The 16,417-nt window shown below is 59.8% G+C and overlaps 1 protein-coding gene and 1 long non-coding RNA gene across 6 annotated transcripts in view; one reads left to right on the forward strand and one right to left on the reverse strand.

Annotated features, from left to right (window-relative positions):
• Positions 1 to 16,417, reverse strand: part of LOC132017564 (uncharacterized) — a 31,017-nt gene that overhangs the window by 11,174 nt on the left and 3,426 nt on the right. The gene's annotated exons all lie outside the window — the stretch shown is intronic.
• Positions 7,644 to 15,616, forward strand: MRGPRF (MAS related GPR family member F). Of its 5 annotated transcripts, XM_059399320.1 has the most exons (5): positions 7,795 to 8,065; positions 8,408 to 8,597; positions 8,876 to 9,089; positions 10,807 to 10,917; positions 13,786 to 15,616. In XM_059399320.1, the coding sequence occupies exons 4-5, from the start codon at positions 10,870 to 10,872 to the stop codon at positions 14,767 to 14,769; spliced, it is 1,032 nt and encodes a 343-aa protein (XP_059255303.1). In that variant the 5' UTR covers positions 7,795 to 8,065; positions 8,408 to 8,597; positions 8,876 to 9,089; positions 10,807 to 10,869; the 3' UTR covers positions 14,770 to 15,616. The 5 variants fall into 5 exon arrangements, with proteins under 5 accessions (XP_059255312.1, XP_059255303.1, XP_059255290.1 ...); XM_059399329.1 differs by lacking the exons at positions 7,795 to 8,065; positions 8,408 to 8,597; positions 8,876 to 9,089 and adding an exon at positions 7,644 to 7,733; XM_059399307.1 differs by lacking the exons at positions 8,408 to 8,597; positions 8,876 to 9,089.

Consider the following 16,417-nt stretch of genomic DNA (forward strand, 5'->3'; position numbering starts at 1 on the left):
CATGACCTTGCACTCTGGGACTTGGGGACCTTGCCACTCCACAGGACAACACACTGACTCAGGGTACTGATGACACTGTGCAGCTCGGACCTAATGAGCCAGAGGCATAAATACTCTAGAAATCGCGGTGAGACATGTGCCTACCAGCAGGTGGGACATGGACCCCACAAAAGGCAAGGGTCTGCGAGCTCAGAGAAACGGCTAGTGCTACAGTTGTCTAGGGTGCACAGCGGTATCTCCTCCAAGAGGAAGTACCAGCCGCTGGACCAGACGGCTTCTACGACGAAGCAAGCAGCATGATGCCTAATGGGCCTCTTTAGCCTCTTTTATGCCATGGGCCCTCCCAGCTGATGCCTGCCGGGTCCGAGCGGGGTCCCGGACAAGAGAAGGCTCTATGGTTCGTCCAGGCGGCCGTGTCCACTTCTCCACAGCTGGGGCCGAGTGACCCAACAGACAGTAGACAGCTATGGCTCTGCAGCCCTGGAGAGGTGGTCGAAGGGTGTCCAGAAGCGGCTATAAGGACCGAATTTTCAATGACGCCCCTGGATTTTCATTTAACTTGGAGCGATGGTCAGAAATAGGGGTCTACACTGCCTTGTTGGCGGCGTCTGATGGAGGGTGAGGGACTCAGGAGAAACAAGATTGGTCACAGAAGGTCTGGGGAAGACTCTCTTCTAGTGGGCACCAAGCGGGCAGAGAGAGATTTGGGTCCCACATAAAGCCTCCCTAAAGGCCAGCCTCACAGAGGAGACTCCCAACAATCAGATGCACCAGATGACCGGCCCCGATGTGTCCCCAGCCTGTGTCCCCAGCTGCCCTACTTTGCATGGGCTCAGAAGGACCCTAGTATGCTATCTAGGCTCTGAACCAAGAGGCAGCGAAGGGTCCCACTATGCTGTCTGGCATGGCTGATCCTGGTTCCAAGCAGAAACTGGGAACCTACCAGGCAATAGGGAGCATACACCCTCAGAACTCCCAGGTCCTGGTAGGCATGCGGGGGAAACTCCAGCAACCCAAGAGGTAGGCCCCTGAGGTCATGGAACCTTCAAAGATGCAGGTTTATAGCCCCTCGCCAAAGAACCAAGCCAAGCCGAGATGAGTGCAGAAGGCCAAGGGAATGGTCTGGACAGGTAGAGGAAAAGGAAGTCTCACCTGCTTCGTCCGAGCTGCAGGAACAAGGGCTACTGTGGGTGTGGATGTGCTCTTCCCCCTCTCCCCTTCCTGTTCTAGCTCATAGGAAATGTGTTCATAGTGGCTGCCCAGTGTCTAGTGTTCAAGTTACAAGATCCAGAAGGGATATGACACAGGTAGAAGGAGTGAACACCACCCAGACATGGATAAGGGGCCGAAAGGAGTTTGGATCTGCTCTTCTGGAAGGAGGGTCAGTGTGTCCTTGGTTGTCAAGGACAGCTGGGTTCTATCAGGTAGGATAGCACTGTTTCTTTGTTCAAAAGTAAAGTATAGGTCACCACAATGAGAGCCCACCTCGCACCCATCAGGAGGCGCTCGGAAAACAATGGGAAATGCCACGTGTTGGCCAAGACGTGGAGAAGCAGCCTCTGCTGGGCACTGTCTGGGGGACTTTGGGAGGATGAAAACAGCACAGTGAGTCCTCTAAAGTGTCAAACTAGAATTATCATAGGGTCTAGCAATTCCGCTTCCAGAATATCCCCAAAGGGACTGAAAGCAGGTGTCAAAGAGACATTTGCAAAGAGATACTTGGTGTGTCCACGGCAGCAGGATGGGCAACGGCCAACCACGGGAGCAAACCAAGTATCCCTCCGTGAATGAGAGGACGAGCAAAATGTGGTCCATCCCGGCACCGGAACAGTATCAGCCTTAAAAAGGAAGGACATTCTGACACCTGCTATGACACAGATGGACATGAGGACCCTAACTGGTGTGAAACAAGCCAGTCATAAAAGGACATATACTGTGTGATCCCACTTCTGTGAGGTTTCCTAGAGTCGTGAAATTCACAGAAAGTAGGACGACGGGTACCAGGGGGATGGCGGGACTGGAGGGTGAATGGTTCGTGGTCACAGCGTTTCTATTCTGCAGGACAGAGTTCTGGAGACAGTACAATGAATGTAGCTCAAGCCACAGAACTGGGCACCAAAAAATGATCAAAATGGCAAATTTTATGTTAGGTGCATTTCACCACCATGTTTTGAATATCCTGGAACTTAAAACTTCCTAAAAAGAAAAAAAGATGACTTGAGGGACGCCTGGGTGGTGCAGCTGGTTAAGGGATTTCAGGGCCATGAAATCGACCCCGCACTGGGCTCCACACTCAGCTCGGAGTCTGCTTGGGTTTCTCTCTCCCTCTGCTCCTCCCCTGCTCCATACTCACTCTCTCTCTCTCTCCTCCTCTGTCTCTAAAATAAATAAATAAATCTTCTTAAAAAAATGGAAAAGAAGACTTGACACACATACACACAACCAATGTGATCTGTTCATCTGGCAGATGGAACCAGGCTTCAGGGAAAATTCCAGATCAAACAGATGTACCAGAAGCCAAACAATCTTGAGTTTTCTCTGGAAAATACCTACTTATGCCAGAAAGCTTAGGAACCGTGGCCTCCCACAAACAGAAGACACCAGCTCACCCAGACCTGAGAAGACACTACGATTCTGCACTAGCCCCAGGGAAAACCGTAACCAGCTTGATGTGGGCACCAGCACACACTTTCAGTGTATTTGTATGTATGCATGACACAAGCATAGATGGGAATGCAGAACATGACCTTGGGACTTAGTGCAACAGGAGGCTGCTCCCCCAAAGCAAAAAAACAACTGAACATCCCCTTGAGGGTCTGACGGCCAGCTTGACTGCTGGTCTCAGCCTATCTCCTCACCCTCCAGCCACCTGCCCTAGGCTCCTGTCTGGGTCTGCAGGTGTTGACTGTCACAATGAGCCAATGACAGAGGCTGAGGCCAGGGTGGGCTGAAGACTAGACCCCCTCGAACAAGGTGGGGACTTCTCATGACTCCTTTCCTCCTCGGCTAGCTTCCCCACTGCCTTGTAGTGCTTCCTGAGATCATCACCCAAGTCAACTGCTTACCCTGTCCCAAAATTTTAAGTACAGTTAAAGTGGAGGAGAATCACAGGGAGGCCAGGCCAGAGTTGCCAGAAGCCTGCCCCAAGTCCAGGCCATGGGGAGGGAGAGAAGTGCGAAGTTGGGAAATTTCTGGGCCTTAGGGAAGTGAGGAATTGGAAACTAGGTAGAGAGTATCCAACTGGAAAGATGGGAAACTGGCCAAGATGCTGTGCCCACAAGCATCCTGACCTTGGGCTCCAGGAGGCAGCTCTTCACCTGGGCTGCCAGGGGGCTGGAGGCGGCACCCACCTCCCCAGCCTCATCACACACACCTTCACACTCCTGCCCTCAGGCCGACCTTTCTGTTCTGCTAATACACCAAATCCTTACTACCTCAGGACCTTTGCACCTGCTGTTCTCATCCTGGATGCTGCAGGTCTTACTCAAGCAGAAAGAGCTTCCAAGGCACTGACCTTGCTCAAAAGTGCTGCTACCACCTGTATTACTTCTGGATGGCTGCGGCAACAAAGGACCACAAACCCAGGGGCTTAAAACAACAAACATCTCTTCTCTTTAGTTCTAGAGATCAGAAACCTAAAACCAAGAAGGAGGCAGGGCCTGTCCCTTCTGGAGCACCTAGAGGAGACCCCATTTCCTTGTCTTTTACAACCTTTAGGAGCCACCTGCATTCTTTAGCTCGAGGTTCCTTTTCATATTCCTCCGACCTTGTTCATTAGTCATCACTAATGATGATTCTCCCCACTGACTCTGGTCATCACACCTCCCACCTCATCTCCCCCACCAACCCCAGGGATCACACATCACTCCGAGCCTCCTGCCTCCGTCTTATAGAGACCGTGTCACCACACGGTCTCACCCAGATGATCCAGGATTTTCTCCCATCTCAAGATCCTTAGCTTTATCACCTCTGCAAAGTCTCGTTTGCTTCGTAAGGTCACAAACTGTCAGACCTGGGTATTCGGAGGTCAGTATTTTAGGCTCACATTAATTACATCTCCCCACCCTCTCGCCACATCATTCTCGATCCCCATCCTTGCTAATTCTCTGCACTGCATGGATCTCACTCGGAATTTCTGTGTTGTTTCTTCTATGAGCCCTTCCCCGCCTCCTGTTCTGATTTATCCACCATTTCTTCCCAGCACCATTGCTGGTGTTCGGTAAATATGTGTTAAATGTAGATAAGAATGGATGGATGGGTGGACGGATGGAGGAACAAATGCATGAATGAAGAAATGAATAATCGCCCACATGCAAGACAAAGGAGTAGGTAGGCTTCTGCACAGATTCCCGAGGTGCACTTTCCATCACTGAGAGTCCGCCTGGTTGGAGAAGGGGGAGAGGAGGAGGGAACCCACTCACCCCTGCCCATCAGGAAAGCCAACTAGACCTCAGAGAGACCTTTTTTTTTTAATCTCCAGAGCTGAAACCAAAAGGGCAAAGGGGTTAACCCAGGAGATGCAGACCAAATCTACACTGGCCTTGTCTCTTGGAGGATCTTAGTCAGGGGGAAGAGAACAGGTCCTAGAGCACATGGTCCTAAGGAACCAGCCTATGACCATAAGAAGCGACACAGCACTGGCATGTGCCCCCAAAGTGGATGAACCTTGAAGACTTTTACTGAATGGAATAAACAAGATAAGAAAGGCAACTAAGTGTGTGATTCCACTTCTATGAAATGTCCAAAACAGGCAAATCCCCGGAGACAGACAGTAGATGCCTGGTCACCAGGGACTGGGGAGGGGGATGTGGAGTGACTGCTCATGGGTACCACGTTTCTTTTGAGGGTGACAGATTGTTCCCGAAGGAGCCTGTGGTGATGGCTACACAACTTTGTGAAGGTACTAAAACCACTGTGTGCTTTAGAGAAGTGAACTGTTTGGTATGTGAAATGTACCTCAGTAGCCCTCTGTGAAAAAAGAACCAGCCTCAAGAGCTGGAATGAAGGGTGACCAGAGCAAGGTATCAACTGGTCACTGGTCCCTGCCCCCCCCCAACTCCATGGGACAACTGAGGGAACTGAGGCCCAGTTTCCTTGGTTCATCAGAAGCGAGCCAGGACGAGATCCTGGGGCTCTGGGTCGTTCCTCCTCAATCCCCACACCTCCCCGCCCAGTACCGGGCCTGCAGAGGCAGAACCGGGCCCTGGCTCAGGCTCTGCAGTGGGGACGCGGGGGCCCGAGGGGGACACAGAGCTGCTCCCTGCATCCGTTTCCTCACTTCCACAGCCCGGGCACCTTGCCAGCAGGGATCACGATCTGTCTCATTCATCAGTGGATTCCCTGAGCATAGCACAGGGCCTGGCACTCAGTCGGTGTTCAGGACGTGCATGCTGAATGAATCTGTAAAACGGGATGCCGTGAGGACTGAATGATGGAACTAAGGCAGGTCCTGGCTCACAGGATGCAGGAGGGGGCAGCTGGGGTTGTCAGTCAGCCCTGCACCTGTCCTCCAAGCACATGGCACAAATGGCAGCAGAAAAGTGAAGTCATCACAAGGAGGGCCACGTCCTGGGCCCGGAGGGGCTATTCACAGCTGCCTGGCAGCTGGGGTCTCATCTACCCCAACTCACCTGTGCCGCATGCCTCCCTACCCCAGGGCCTTTGCTCGTGCCATTTTCTCTGCTAGGGATGCCTCCCTTCCAGTTCTCACCGGAGTCATCCCTGCCCGACATTCCCATGGGCTCCATCATCTGCTCCTCAAAGAAATCATCCTGATCTACTTGGCCCCCTGTCCAGGTGTGCTTTTACACCTGTTTGCGCCATCTGACTCTGAGCCGCCCTGCCTGACTTCTATTCCCTGAGGGCACAGACTGTCAGGTTCATCGGCCTGGGCCCCAGTGCCTGGCACTTAGCATATGCTCAGTAAATATCTGCGGTGGTAGAATATTCCGTTGGGGGCTGGGCAACCTCGTGGGGTCGGAGGGACCACGGGAGGAGCCACAGGCTGTTCCACACCCCACCCTTCATCCAGGAGCAGCTGGGCAATGGTGGACCCCAGATGGGCGCTGTCGTGAGCTAGCCCTGCCAGAACCCGCCTCCTGCCCCTAGGGACCCCAGCGGAGGAGGGTCCTGGCCTGCACCCCCAGGAGGGGGCGTAGGGTAGGGTGTGGCGGGCCCCGTGGCAGGGGACCATTAAAAATAAAGTTCCTCTCTACTAGGAGGAGGGCAGGGTAGGAGCAGCTCAGAGCGTGAGGACAGGATGTGAGAGAGCAGGGACCATGGCTGTGTGACCTCAGCACGGTCCTCCACTTTGTGGTGGGAGGGTGGGCATGAACGGGTGAGTGCCGCCAGGCCCACACACAGAGCCTGAGGCCACGGTTCCGAGCCAGCCCAGCTGGGGGCCCTCTCACTGTCCCTGCAGGAGCCCGGCCTCCAGACCTGTCCCCCTCGCCCTGACATGCTGCTCCACGTGGGGACAGCAGCTGGGGACACTGAGTGGCGAGAGGACCCCAGCAAACTCAGCCCAAGGATGGCATTCCCATTTACAAGCACCTCTCCTTAGTTTTGAAAGAAACAAATTTCCAGACCAAATAAGGCGTGGACCTCAGAGCTGCTGCCTTCACACGATTCCTTTTAAGTGTCCAAAAGCAATTACACTTGGAACTTGCCTGGATTCGGCCTCCCCCGGCCTCCCCCACCCCCACCTCCCCACGTAAACAAGCAGCCCAGCTGGGCCCCAGCTGGCCTGCCCCGAGAGGAGGGGAGGGTCACCACTGCTCCCTGCCCAGGCTCCCTCTCCGCCAGGCGTGGCCAAGAGCTTCAGCGTCCTAGAGCCCTCCCCTCCCGCTTGCCTTAAAGGCCCCAGAGGACCAGCCGCACCCTGCGGGGAACAAACGCACTCTGCGGTGGCACTTGGGCAGGGACATCGGGTTCCTCCAGGGGCCGGAGGCCTGGAGCTCCCAGGGCAAGTGCAAGGGAAGCTCTATTTCTGGGTCCTCTTCCAGATGCCCACCCCACCCCAAGCTGGGCACCATTTGCTCCCACAGGGAAAGCACTGCGGGGAATTCCCTTGGGCTCCAGGGGGCATGAGAAAGTTGGTATAGGGCAAGGGGCGGGGGCCTTCCCTAGGAAGCCACTCTGCACCACCCCCGACCTCGCAGCCACCCCTGAGACTCCTGCATCGCCCCCTCAAGCTTTGGCTCACTGCCCCAGGACCCTGAGAAGGCTCAAAGGGTGGGGGCAAGCCTGACTCATCCCCCGCGGAGCAGGCAAGCACAGCCCGCCACCCGCACCGCCCCCCCATCCCCAGGCAAGCGCTGTGATTTTCCGCTTGCGCCATCTGATTGCTATTAGGGCCAGGGAAAGGGGGTTCCCAGTTCCATACACCAGCAGGGGGCCCTAGGCAGATTCCAGGTGGGAAGGGGGATGGGGTGGCCCCTGGGTGGCTCCACTGTCCTGCTGCTCAGCCTACCTCTCAAAAGTGCCTACAACTCTCTCTCCAGGGAGCCCTCGCCTCACTACCTCCTGGCTCCTCTGTATCAGGCCCTGAATAGGAGGCGACTTGCCCCTCCTGGGGCTGCATGCCCCGAAATGCCCAGCGGGAGCAGAAGGAAGGAACCAAGCAAGTGCCCAGCCCTGTGCTTTCTCCAGGGCAGCCCCGAGGAGCTGCGGGACCGAGGGAGAGGAACAGCTGGACTCCGGCAGCAGTGCTCCTGCCAACATGACGTCACCAGGCAGGGAGATGAGTTCCCAGTGAGGCTGGGGGGGGGCGGGGGGGGCTCCTGAGCGGGGCATTCCTTCCCGAAGCTTCATCCCAGCCCTGGCTCAGCCCCTCCTCCTCCCCTTCCCCCTCCCTCCAGGCCTGGAATTGGGTTTGGGGCGGGTTCTGCTCCCCAAGCCATCTCCTCCGCAGGCAGGCAGGCAAGGGCTGTCCTCGACTCTGAGCTTGCCTTTTCCGAGGCTCCAGGCCGTGCTCGGAGCTGGCCTGCTGCCCCGGGGATCCGCGGCCAGGGGCGAGTGTCGTGCTCCGCGAAGGAAAGACCTCAGAAGGTCAGGACAGTTGCAGGTAGCTGTGCCGGGGCGGGCGGGCCGCGGCCCAGGGGAGGGCCTTCTGGCTACCAGGGCTGCAGGGCGAAGGCCGGGCGGGGAGGGAGAACGAGGTGGGTGCTGTCAGGGCACTCGGCCCCCAGACATCACGTGGCTGCGAGTAGGAACCCTGAGGCTCCAGAGATGACTCGGGCACACTCCCGTGGCTCTGAGAGTCCCTGTCCTGGCGGCAGTGCCCGACCCCCACACCCTCCTCTACTTCCAACTCCTGCTCTGTCCTCCTGACTGGGGGGGGGGGGGGGGGGCCCCGCCCTGCCCCCCCCCCCCCCCACGCCAGCCATCCAAGTCTGCTTTCTGGAAGGGCGGGAAGGAACACCCAGCCGGCCGCGTCCCAAGCGCAGAGAGAGGGCTCTCCCATGCCCGCCAGCGAGCTCGCTGCACGGCCGCCCTTCAGCGGCGCGGAGCTTGGGCACAGAAGGCGGAGCAGCTGCATCCCATCCTCCCAGGAGACAGCCCCCGGTGTCCCCAGATTAGCCTCCTCCAGCTGAGCCGTGAGCAGGGGACCCCAGCCTCCCTGTGGTGGGGCGCAGCCGGCGACAGCTGGGAACAGAGGGGCTGGGAAGAAGGGTTGGGGGCTTGCAGTCTGGCTATGCCCACCTGGGCCTTCCGGAGGACAGCCTCACCTGTCCCCGGCAAGTGTGGGGGCGGGTTGGGGGAGGTGGGCTGAAAGAGGAGGTGGACAGGTGGCCAGAGCCCTCGGAGGCCTGGCGCTTGGGAGGGAGGGTCAGAAGTGCACGGAGCCGGCAGCTTTTGTCCTCTGCTTTAGCAGAAGCCGGATCCCAGCCCGAGGAGCGCACACACTCACCCGTGCTCACACACGTGCCACACACACGTCGCACACGTATCTTCTCAAAGCCCTTCTGGGCTCCCTTGGCTTCTAGATCTCTGTAGGGGGCACGAGCCCTTCGGACTGCCCCAGGCAAGGCAGGAGAAAAGCTCAGAGACACACTAGGGATACCTACCCATGGAAGCGACCCGCAGAGGTGAGCTGGGGGCCCTTACTTCGCGCCTGGCCCCAGCCGGCCACCCTTGGGGGTCATCTGGGTATCGGCGGGGGGTCCACCTGGCTGAGGAGAAAGGACGAGGCTGGCGGCCGGACATGCGCGAGGGCCCAGGCCCGGGGGGGGGTATCCAACCAGGAGGACCGCCAGGGGGACTGGGAGCACTGTGAGCGGGGGGCACAGGGGACCAGCAAGGCCGGGGGCAAAGCCGGTAGCCCGTGGGCAGGCAGAGCTTGGGCAAGCCCCAGCACGCAGGGAAGGCCCGTCCGAGGCGGCTGGGCCAGTGGCCCGGCTGGAGGGGGTGTGGGCTCTAGATGCGCACTCAGTGGCCCGCACTGGACACGCCCACGTCCTCTGGAGTACAAGGGCTCCCGCCCCGCTGTCACCGCATGCCGCACTGTGACCCACACGCCAGGCACACGCACACTTGCCCACACCACGGGGCACATGGCCGCGCTGTCCGAGAGAGGGGTCGCAGGCCGCCATTGGCCACCCTTCCCCACCCGACGACAGGAGCGCCTGCCTGGGTCCCACGCTGGCTCAGGGAGCGGAGGGACACGTGCCACGGCGGGCCGGGAAGAACTTCTGGGGGATGCTGGCCGAGGAGGGCATGGCCAGTGGCCTACAGCTTGGCCTCAGCTTCTCCAACCACACAGTGGGACAGCTCCGTGCTTGTCTGCTGGGGCAGGGCTCAAATTGGGGAGCGGGAGTCCATTCAAAGGGGACCTGGGGCACATGGAGCCAGAAGCTCTGCCTGGCCAGGATGGAGCTATCTCCGTCAGGTGGGGATGCCCCCCTCCCTGGCTGTCACCCCTCCCAGGCCTCCTGACCTGGGGCCGCCGCTTAGTATGCTGCCCTTCCTCCGGCCTGGGGCCAGGGCTGCTTCGGGGCTCTCCTGGCCAACTCCTTCCACCTGTTCTTCCTCTGCAGCCCCTCGGGGCTCAACGATACGCAAATCTCCCGGGCTACAGTGGGCACAGGTGTTACCGAGGGGACCCCTGGGCAGGTGGCCACACCTCCCTGAGCCTCGGAGGCCCCGTCATAGGGGAACGATGATCCCTGCTTCCTAGCCGGTAACAAGGACCGCAGGGGGCAATAGCCACTGGCTGGCTGGCGTGGTGTCCAGCTCCTGGCTGAGAGTCGCTGTCCCAGGGGTGATGGTGGGGTCAGTGATGCTGACGGCTGACCAGGCTGTCCTGCCTTGCAGTCACCTACTGTGGGAAGACCCTGCACCGTAGCGCGTTACAAACACGGGGCCTGACCCTACGGCTGGGACTGCCTGCCGGGAAGCCCTGAGCCCCTGTGGGTTGGCACAAAGGACGTGCAAGGCCAATGCGCGTGAGCATAACTGCCCAAAAGCCACCTGGCTTCAGAAATCACACAGACCAAGCAAGAAGGGGTGAGGCCAGAGGCTTCTCCCCCAGCAAGCAGCAGTAAGCATCTTGGCCGTGACAAAGACGTGAACGAGGAGCCTGGGCAGGAGGGGGCAGTGTGTACAGACATGACCCACCCTGGACCCCGCAGGACCACCCTGTGCCCCCGCACAGCCCACCTCTCAGGCAGCCAGGTGCCTGCTTGCTGGCCTGTCCTCTAAGGAGACAGCTGTGGGGGCTGGGGCAGGGGCGCTGGAAGGTGGAGGGGCCTTCTAGGCGGGTGGGGAACACCGCTGCCCTGACGCCACCCCTTCTGCCTTTGCCAGAAGTGTGCAGGCCAGCGCACAGAGAGCAGAGCCGTGAGAAGTCTGGACTCGCCAGGCCTGGAGATGGTGGGGAACTGTTCCTGGGAGGCCCATCCGGGCAGCCGGAGTAAGGCAAGTGCTGCTGGGCAGCAGAGGGGGCTCCAGGCACGGTGGGGCAGGGTGGGGTGGCAGAGGAGGGGTGGGGTGGCAGAGGCGGGCTCAGCCCAGCGTCCCCTCCCCCTGCACTCTGCCACGCAGACCAATCCTCTGTCTCAGGACACACTGGTGGGCAGGAGACCCTCTGGGCGATGTGCCCCAGCCCTGCTCCCAGGGCCCCCCGGTCGCCAGCATCCCCAGCAGCCTCAAATCCCTTCGCCGTGCATACCCTGTGTGAGCCGTTTCTCCCTCAAGCAGCCCTGTTCCGTCTCTTCCCTGAAGAGATGGGGGTCAGCTATATCCCAGGGCCAGGCCCTGCCAGGAGACCCGGAGGAGCGGGCTCCAAGGCGTCCCTGAAGCCATGGGTCCCACAGAGCATCACAGGCGCTGGGCCACCCTGCCCAAGCTGCTGAAGGCCAGGGTCTGGTAGTCATGGTTTACATTTCGGCACCGGCTGTGGCCAAGACCCCAACAAGGCATCAAGCCAACCCACCCCTTCTGCCCTTGCCAGCCCCCTACTTCTCTGAGCTCCTGGAAAACTCCGGAGCCCCCTTCTCAATCCTGGGCAAAGCTCGCTCCACATTGGAAGGCCCTTCTGAGTTCATCTGGTACAACTTCCTCCACATCAGAGAAAACGGAGGCTCACGACAGCACGGTACCTCGACTGGGATGAGCCCAGAGCTCGGAACAGAGCCTGGACTCTTGCCCAGGGCCTGTGGCCCTTGGTCTTCTCCCTTGGTGACCACTGTAGAGCAGCAGCCACGGGAGGAAGAGACGGGACCAGCTGGGGAGAAGTCTCCAGAAATCCCCAGAGAAAAGGCAGAGCCCAGGGAGGGGAGCCGGGCTGAGAAGAGGCATTTTCCAAGGCCGCATGTGGCTGGGGTGGTAGCTACACGCCCAGTGACTCACCAGCCCTCCTGCTCTGACTCCGGGGAGGGGAGGGAACTGCAGACTTTTTCCAGCCTGTGAGGAGCTCTGAGAGATCCCTCGGCATGGGCTTGTCTGGGCACTGGGTCTTGGGGACCACTGCTCCGCGGCCCAAAGTGGTCAAAGCCACCAAGAGGAAAGGCTGAGCAAAGAGCGAGCTAAGGGGTTTGGAGGCTGACGGACAGAGATGCTGAGCCAACAAGCGCGCCTGGTATAGAAGACCCCCTTCGCGTGCTTGCCTGGACCTCACAGTCTCCCCGAAGTCTTGCCAACACCTCCAGTCTCTGCTTGCAGACTCCCTTGACAGAACCCCCTCCCCCCGTTATGGGGTACCTGGCAAAGCTGAGGACCATCTGGAAGGCGGTGGAATGTTCCAGCCTCAAAAACCTTTCCGTTTGTTTCCTCTTGGGGAAAGTCCTGAGCAATGGGAACCGATAGCCCGCCTGACTGGGGGGGGGGGGGGGGGGGGGTCTGCCAGGGACTAGGGTGGGGGTGTCAGGCCCAGGCTCTGTGGGAGGGAGTGCTGGATGGACGAGTGACGTCTGCCCGGCCGAAGGAGGGGAGTGCTCTCCTGTGCTCTGCGCAGCCCTGTCGCTTGGAATGGGAGCTCAAAGTGACAGCCTGAGAAGGAATCCAGCTTGTGGATGTGTGATGTTTGGCCCACACGATGTTTTTAAATGCGAACATTTAAAGATCAGGGGAGTTCACATCACGATCTAGGGTTTCCTGGCTTCTCTGGGGAGGGGGAAGGATGACGGACGGGCCACTCAGCCCACGGTCCCGTGTCCGCTGCCCCCTCCCGCCCCCCAGCACCCACCAGCTGGACAGAGCAGCTGCCACTGTGCTCGGGACAGGTGCTGCTATGTGCACGCCCCCCAAACCAGTGTCTTGCTCCAGGCCCGGGTTCACGCATTCATCCCCGGCCCAGACCCTGCAGGCAAGATAGCCCCGTGCCCTCGGTCGGCCAGACTGTTCGAGCATCAGAATGCCTCCCCAGAGCACCACAAGTCTCCACCTCCTGGAGGGGGAGGGGCTGGGCCACACCCAGATCCCTCACGATCCAGACACCCAGGGTCACCCCAGCCCTGCAGGGGTCACTTCTACATCCCTCTGTCTCTCTGATCCCGTGACAGGGCAGGCTCCCACTCCAGTGAGGGCCAGGGTCCACCTTTTCAATTATTTTATTCTACTTTTTTGAAATAAATATTTTCACATTTTGGTGTGAAAACTGGCAAATGCACAGAAAATTTGCACGGACAGTGCAGTGCAGACGTGTGTGTCCTTCACCAGCAGGTGGCCTTTGGCGCCTGTGTTTTCTCTCGATGCCTCCCAAGACAGACTCTTTCCCAGAACTGTTGGAAAGTAAATTGCAGACATCAAGCCCCCTTTTACCCCGAATAGCCTGGGGCCTCTGAGAACAAGGAGCTTCCCGTACAGGGCCACAGGGCATCTTCCAACTCAGAAAATCTAACGCTGGTGCAACACGAGGATACCCGGCGCAGGCGAGCGTTTCCCCGTCACCCCGCTAGCAGCCTTCACAGTGACCCGTAGGGCCGCTCTGAAATCTAGGTGTCGTATCTACTGGCCATGGCTCACCACGGTCCCTCAACCTGGAAAGGTTCTTCCGTGGTTCGTATCTTTCGTGACACAGACACCTCTGGACGAGTCTCTTCCCACAGGTGGGCCGTCCCGGGCCTCTATTCTGTCTGACGGTCTCTGCTCTGGCTCCTACAGGCCGCGAGCTGCAGACTTGGGGACACAGAGCAGGGGCACTAGGTGGGAGCAGGGCTGGAACTTCTGCTCTAGTTCCAGCCAGTTCGTTGGCTTCACCCCCCGTGATCAGCTGGGACACAGGTGCAGGTCTGGGGGCGGGGCCCGGCCCGCATCACAGGTGTCTCCCCCTCTGCACCCGCCCAGATGTGTCCTGACATGAGTGAGGCCCCTGAGCTCTACAGCCGCGGCTTCCTGACCATCAAGCAGATCACCATGCTGCCGCCGCCCGCCATCATGAACTACATCTTCCTGCTCCTCTGTCTGTGCGGCCTGGTGGGCAACGGGCTGGTCCTCTGGTTTTTCGGCTTCTCCATCAAGCGGAGCCCCTTCTCCGTGTACTTCCTGCACCTGGCCGGCGCCGATGTCGGCTACCTCTTCAGCAAGGCTGTGTTTTCCATCCTGAACACGGGCGGCTTCCTGGGCACATTCGCCGACTACGTCCGCGCCGTGACCAGGGTCGTGGGGCTCTGCACGTTCGTGGCCGGCGTGAGCCTCCTGCCCGCCGTGAGCTCGGAGCGCTGCCTGTCCGTCGTCTTCCCCGTCTGGTACTGGCGCCGCCGGCCCAAGCGCCTGTCGGCCGTGGTGTGCGCCCTGCTCTGGACCCTGTCGCTTCTGGTCACCGGCGTCCACCACTACTGCTGCGTGTTCCTGGCCTCACGGGGCTCCGGCAGCGCCTGTGGGCGCATGGACACCTTCCTGGGCATCCTGCTGTTCCTCGTCTTCTGCCCGCTCATGGTGCTGCCCTGTCTGCTGCTCATCCTGCACGTGGAATGCCGGGCCCGGCGACGCCAGCGCTCTGCCAAGCTCAACCACGTCATCCTGGCCATGGTGTCCGTGTTTCTCGTGTCCTCCATCTACCTGGGGATCGACTGGTTCCTCTTCTGGGTCTTCCAGATCCCGGCCCCCTTCCCTGAGTACGTCACCGACCTCTGCATCTGCATCCACAGCAGCGCCAAGCCCGTCGTCTACTTCCTGGCGGGGAGGGACAAGTCCCAGCGGCTGTGGGAGCCTCTCCGGGTGGTCTTCCAGCGGGCCCTGCGGGACGGTGCCGAGCTGGGGGAAGCCGGGGGCGGCACGCCCAACACAGTCACCATGGAGATGCAGTGCCCCACCGGGAACGCGTCCTGAGAGGCAGGTGCCAGCTGGGCGGCAGGGGCCGTAGCCTCCAGAGATCCTCTGCTGCCGAGACAGGAGCTGGGCCGCGGCCACAGGGCCCAGGTGCAGGGCGGAAGGTCTGCTCGGGCTCCTCGTGCCTCCTTCTCCGTGGGCTGGAGGCTCTGGGGTGGCTGGCCGGGAGACCGAGCAGCCACCTACATGCAGGCCCTCTGGCCGGGCCAAGCTTCCCCTGCCATTCTCCTCCGTGGCCAGAAGCTGGTCAGCAAAGGAGGGGACGAGGGGTCAGCCAGCCCCCTCCCCCTCCTACCCCTTTCAATCAGGCCTCCTTGAAAGCAATGTAGCCAGCACCACTGCTCCCCCGCGGGGCTGCAGCTCTGCCCCCGTCAGGGCACCTGTTCGCTCCCTTCCGCCCCCTCAAGGCAGTACTGGCGAGCCAAGCTGAACGGACGGTGCTACCTGGAAGAGAGTTCCGGCTAACCTGCCTCGTAGTTCCGTCCTTCTGCACCCAACATCCCTGCCCTGAATCCTTTGGTGACTTTGATGGGGGAGTTTCCGGTCATGGCAAGCAGCTAGACGAGAAGCGGCCTCGGGCAGCTGGGGCAGGTCACTCTCAGTTCCTACTCCCTGCAGGCCAGCCCCTGGGCAGCCTCCCAGAGCACAGCATGTCCATGCTGCTGTGCACCTGGTTCTCGAACCTTGGCCCACTGTCCAGGAGTCTCTGGGCTCCAGTCCTCACCCAGGAGTGGGCCCTGGCTCCACCTCCAAGCACAGGGGCCCTGTGTAGCCAATGCAAGTTTTATAGAAGACAATAAATGTATATCAATAAACATTTTATAACGTGCACTGAGCAAGGCTTCCTGCCTTCTGTCCTGTCTGCACCTGCTCCACAGTGAGGCCCCGTCGGCGACGAACAGCCCACCCAGATGGTCGCCTTCCCAAGCTATGCCCCACCCACCCGACCTGCTCTGTCCTCTGGCATTTGTGCTCCTCTCCTGGCTGATCCGTCTACACCTCTGGGGAGCTCCCTCTCCCAAATGGTCCATCTACACCTCTGGAGTGGTCCCTCTCCTGGTAGGGTAACCACCCCTCTGCCTAATGGAGCTTTGGTCAGCTGCCCTGTCCTCTTGGTTAAAGCCTATGCCCTTTCTCACCCATTCAGGGCTCTCTGGTCCCCCTGGAAACAGTTTCCATGTGCTGCTTAATACAGGTCCTGTCGTGGAACACAGCGTGTCCACACAGAGGCCCCCTGGGTACGGCCGCTGCTTCTCCTCCTGCCACCTGTCCAGAATGCCCCTCCCTCTCCCACCCTCTCTGACGCGGGGCTGGGGCTGGCCTCCCTGAACTTGGTACCTACCCAATGCCCAGCAATAGGCTGGAGCCCCTCCCAAGAGACAGCTCAACTAGGGCTGGGTCAGAGGCTCCCTGACTGCCCCCTGCCCACCTCCAGCCAGTCCCCGAAGAGGCCTGTCTTGGGCTCCAGGTGTCCAGCCTGGGACCCCAGCCCCATGGCAGGGAAGCTCTGGGGGAACCTGCTCATTACATAGGCCCAAGGACAGACCAGGGCAGAGGCACCAGTGGCCCAGGCTGGGGTAAGGCCCCCATCTGCAGAAAGCAGGGAGAGGGCTAGGAGGGAGCTGGCTAACAGAACCACCAGCTGGCC

The sequence above is a fragment of the Mustela nigripes genome, chromosome 1, assembly GCF_022355385.1.
Source record: "Mustela nigripes isolate SB6536 chromosome 1, MUSNIG.SB6536, whole genome shotgun sequence".
Lineage (NCBI taxonomy): Eukaryota > Metazoa > Chordata > Mammalia > Carnivora > Mustelidae > Mustela > Mustela nigripes.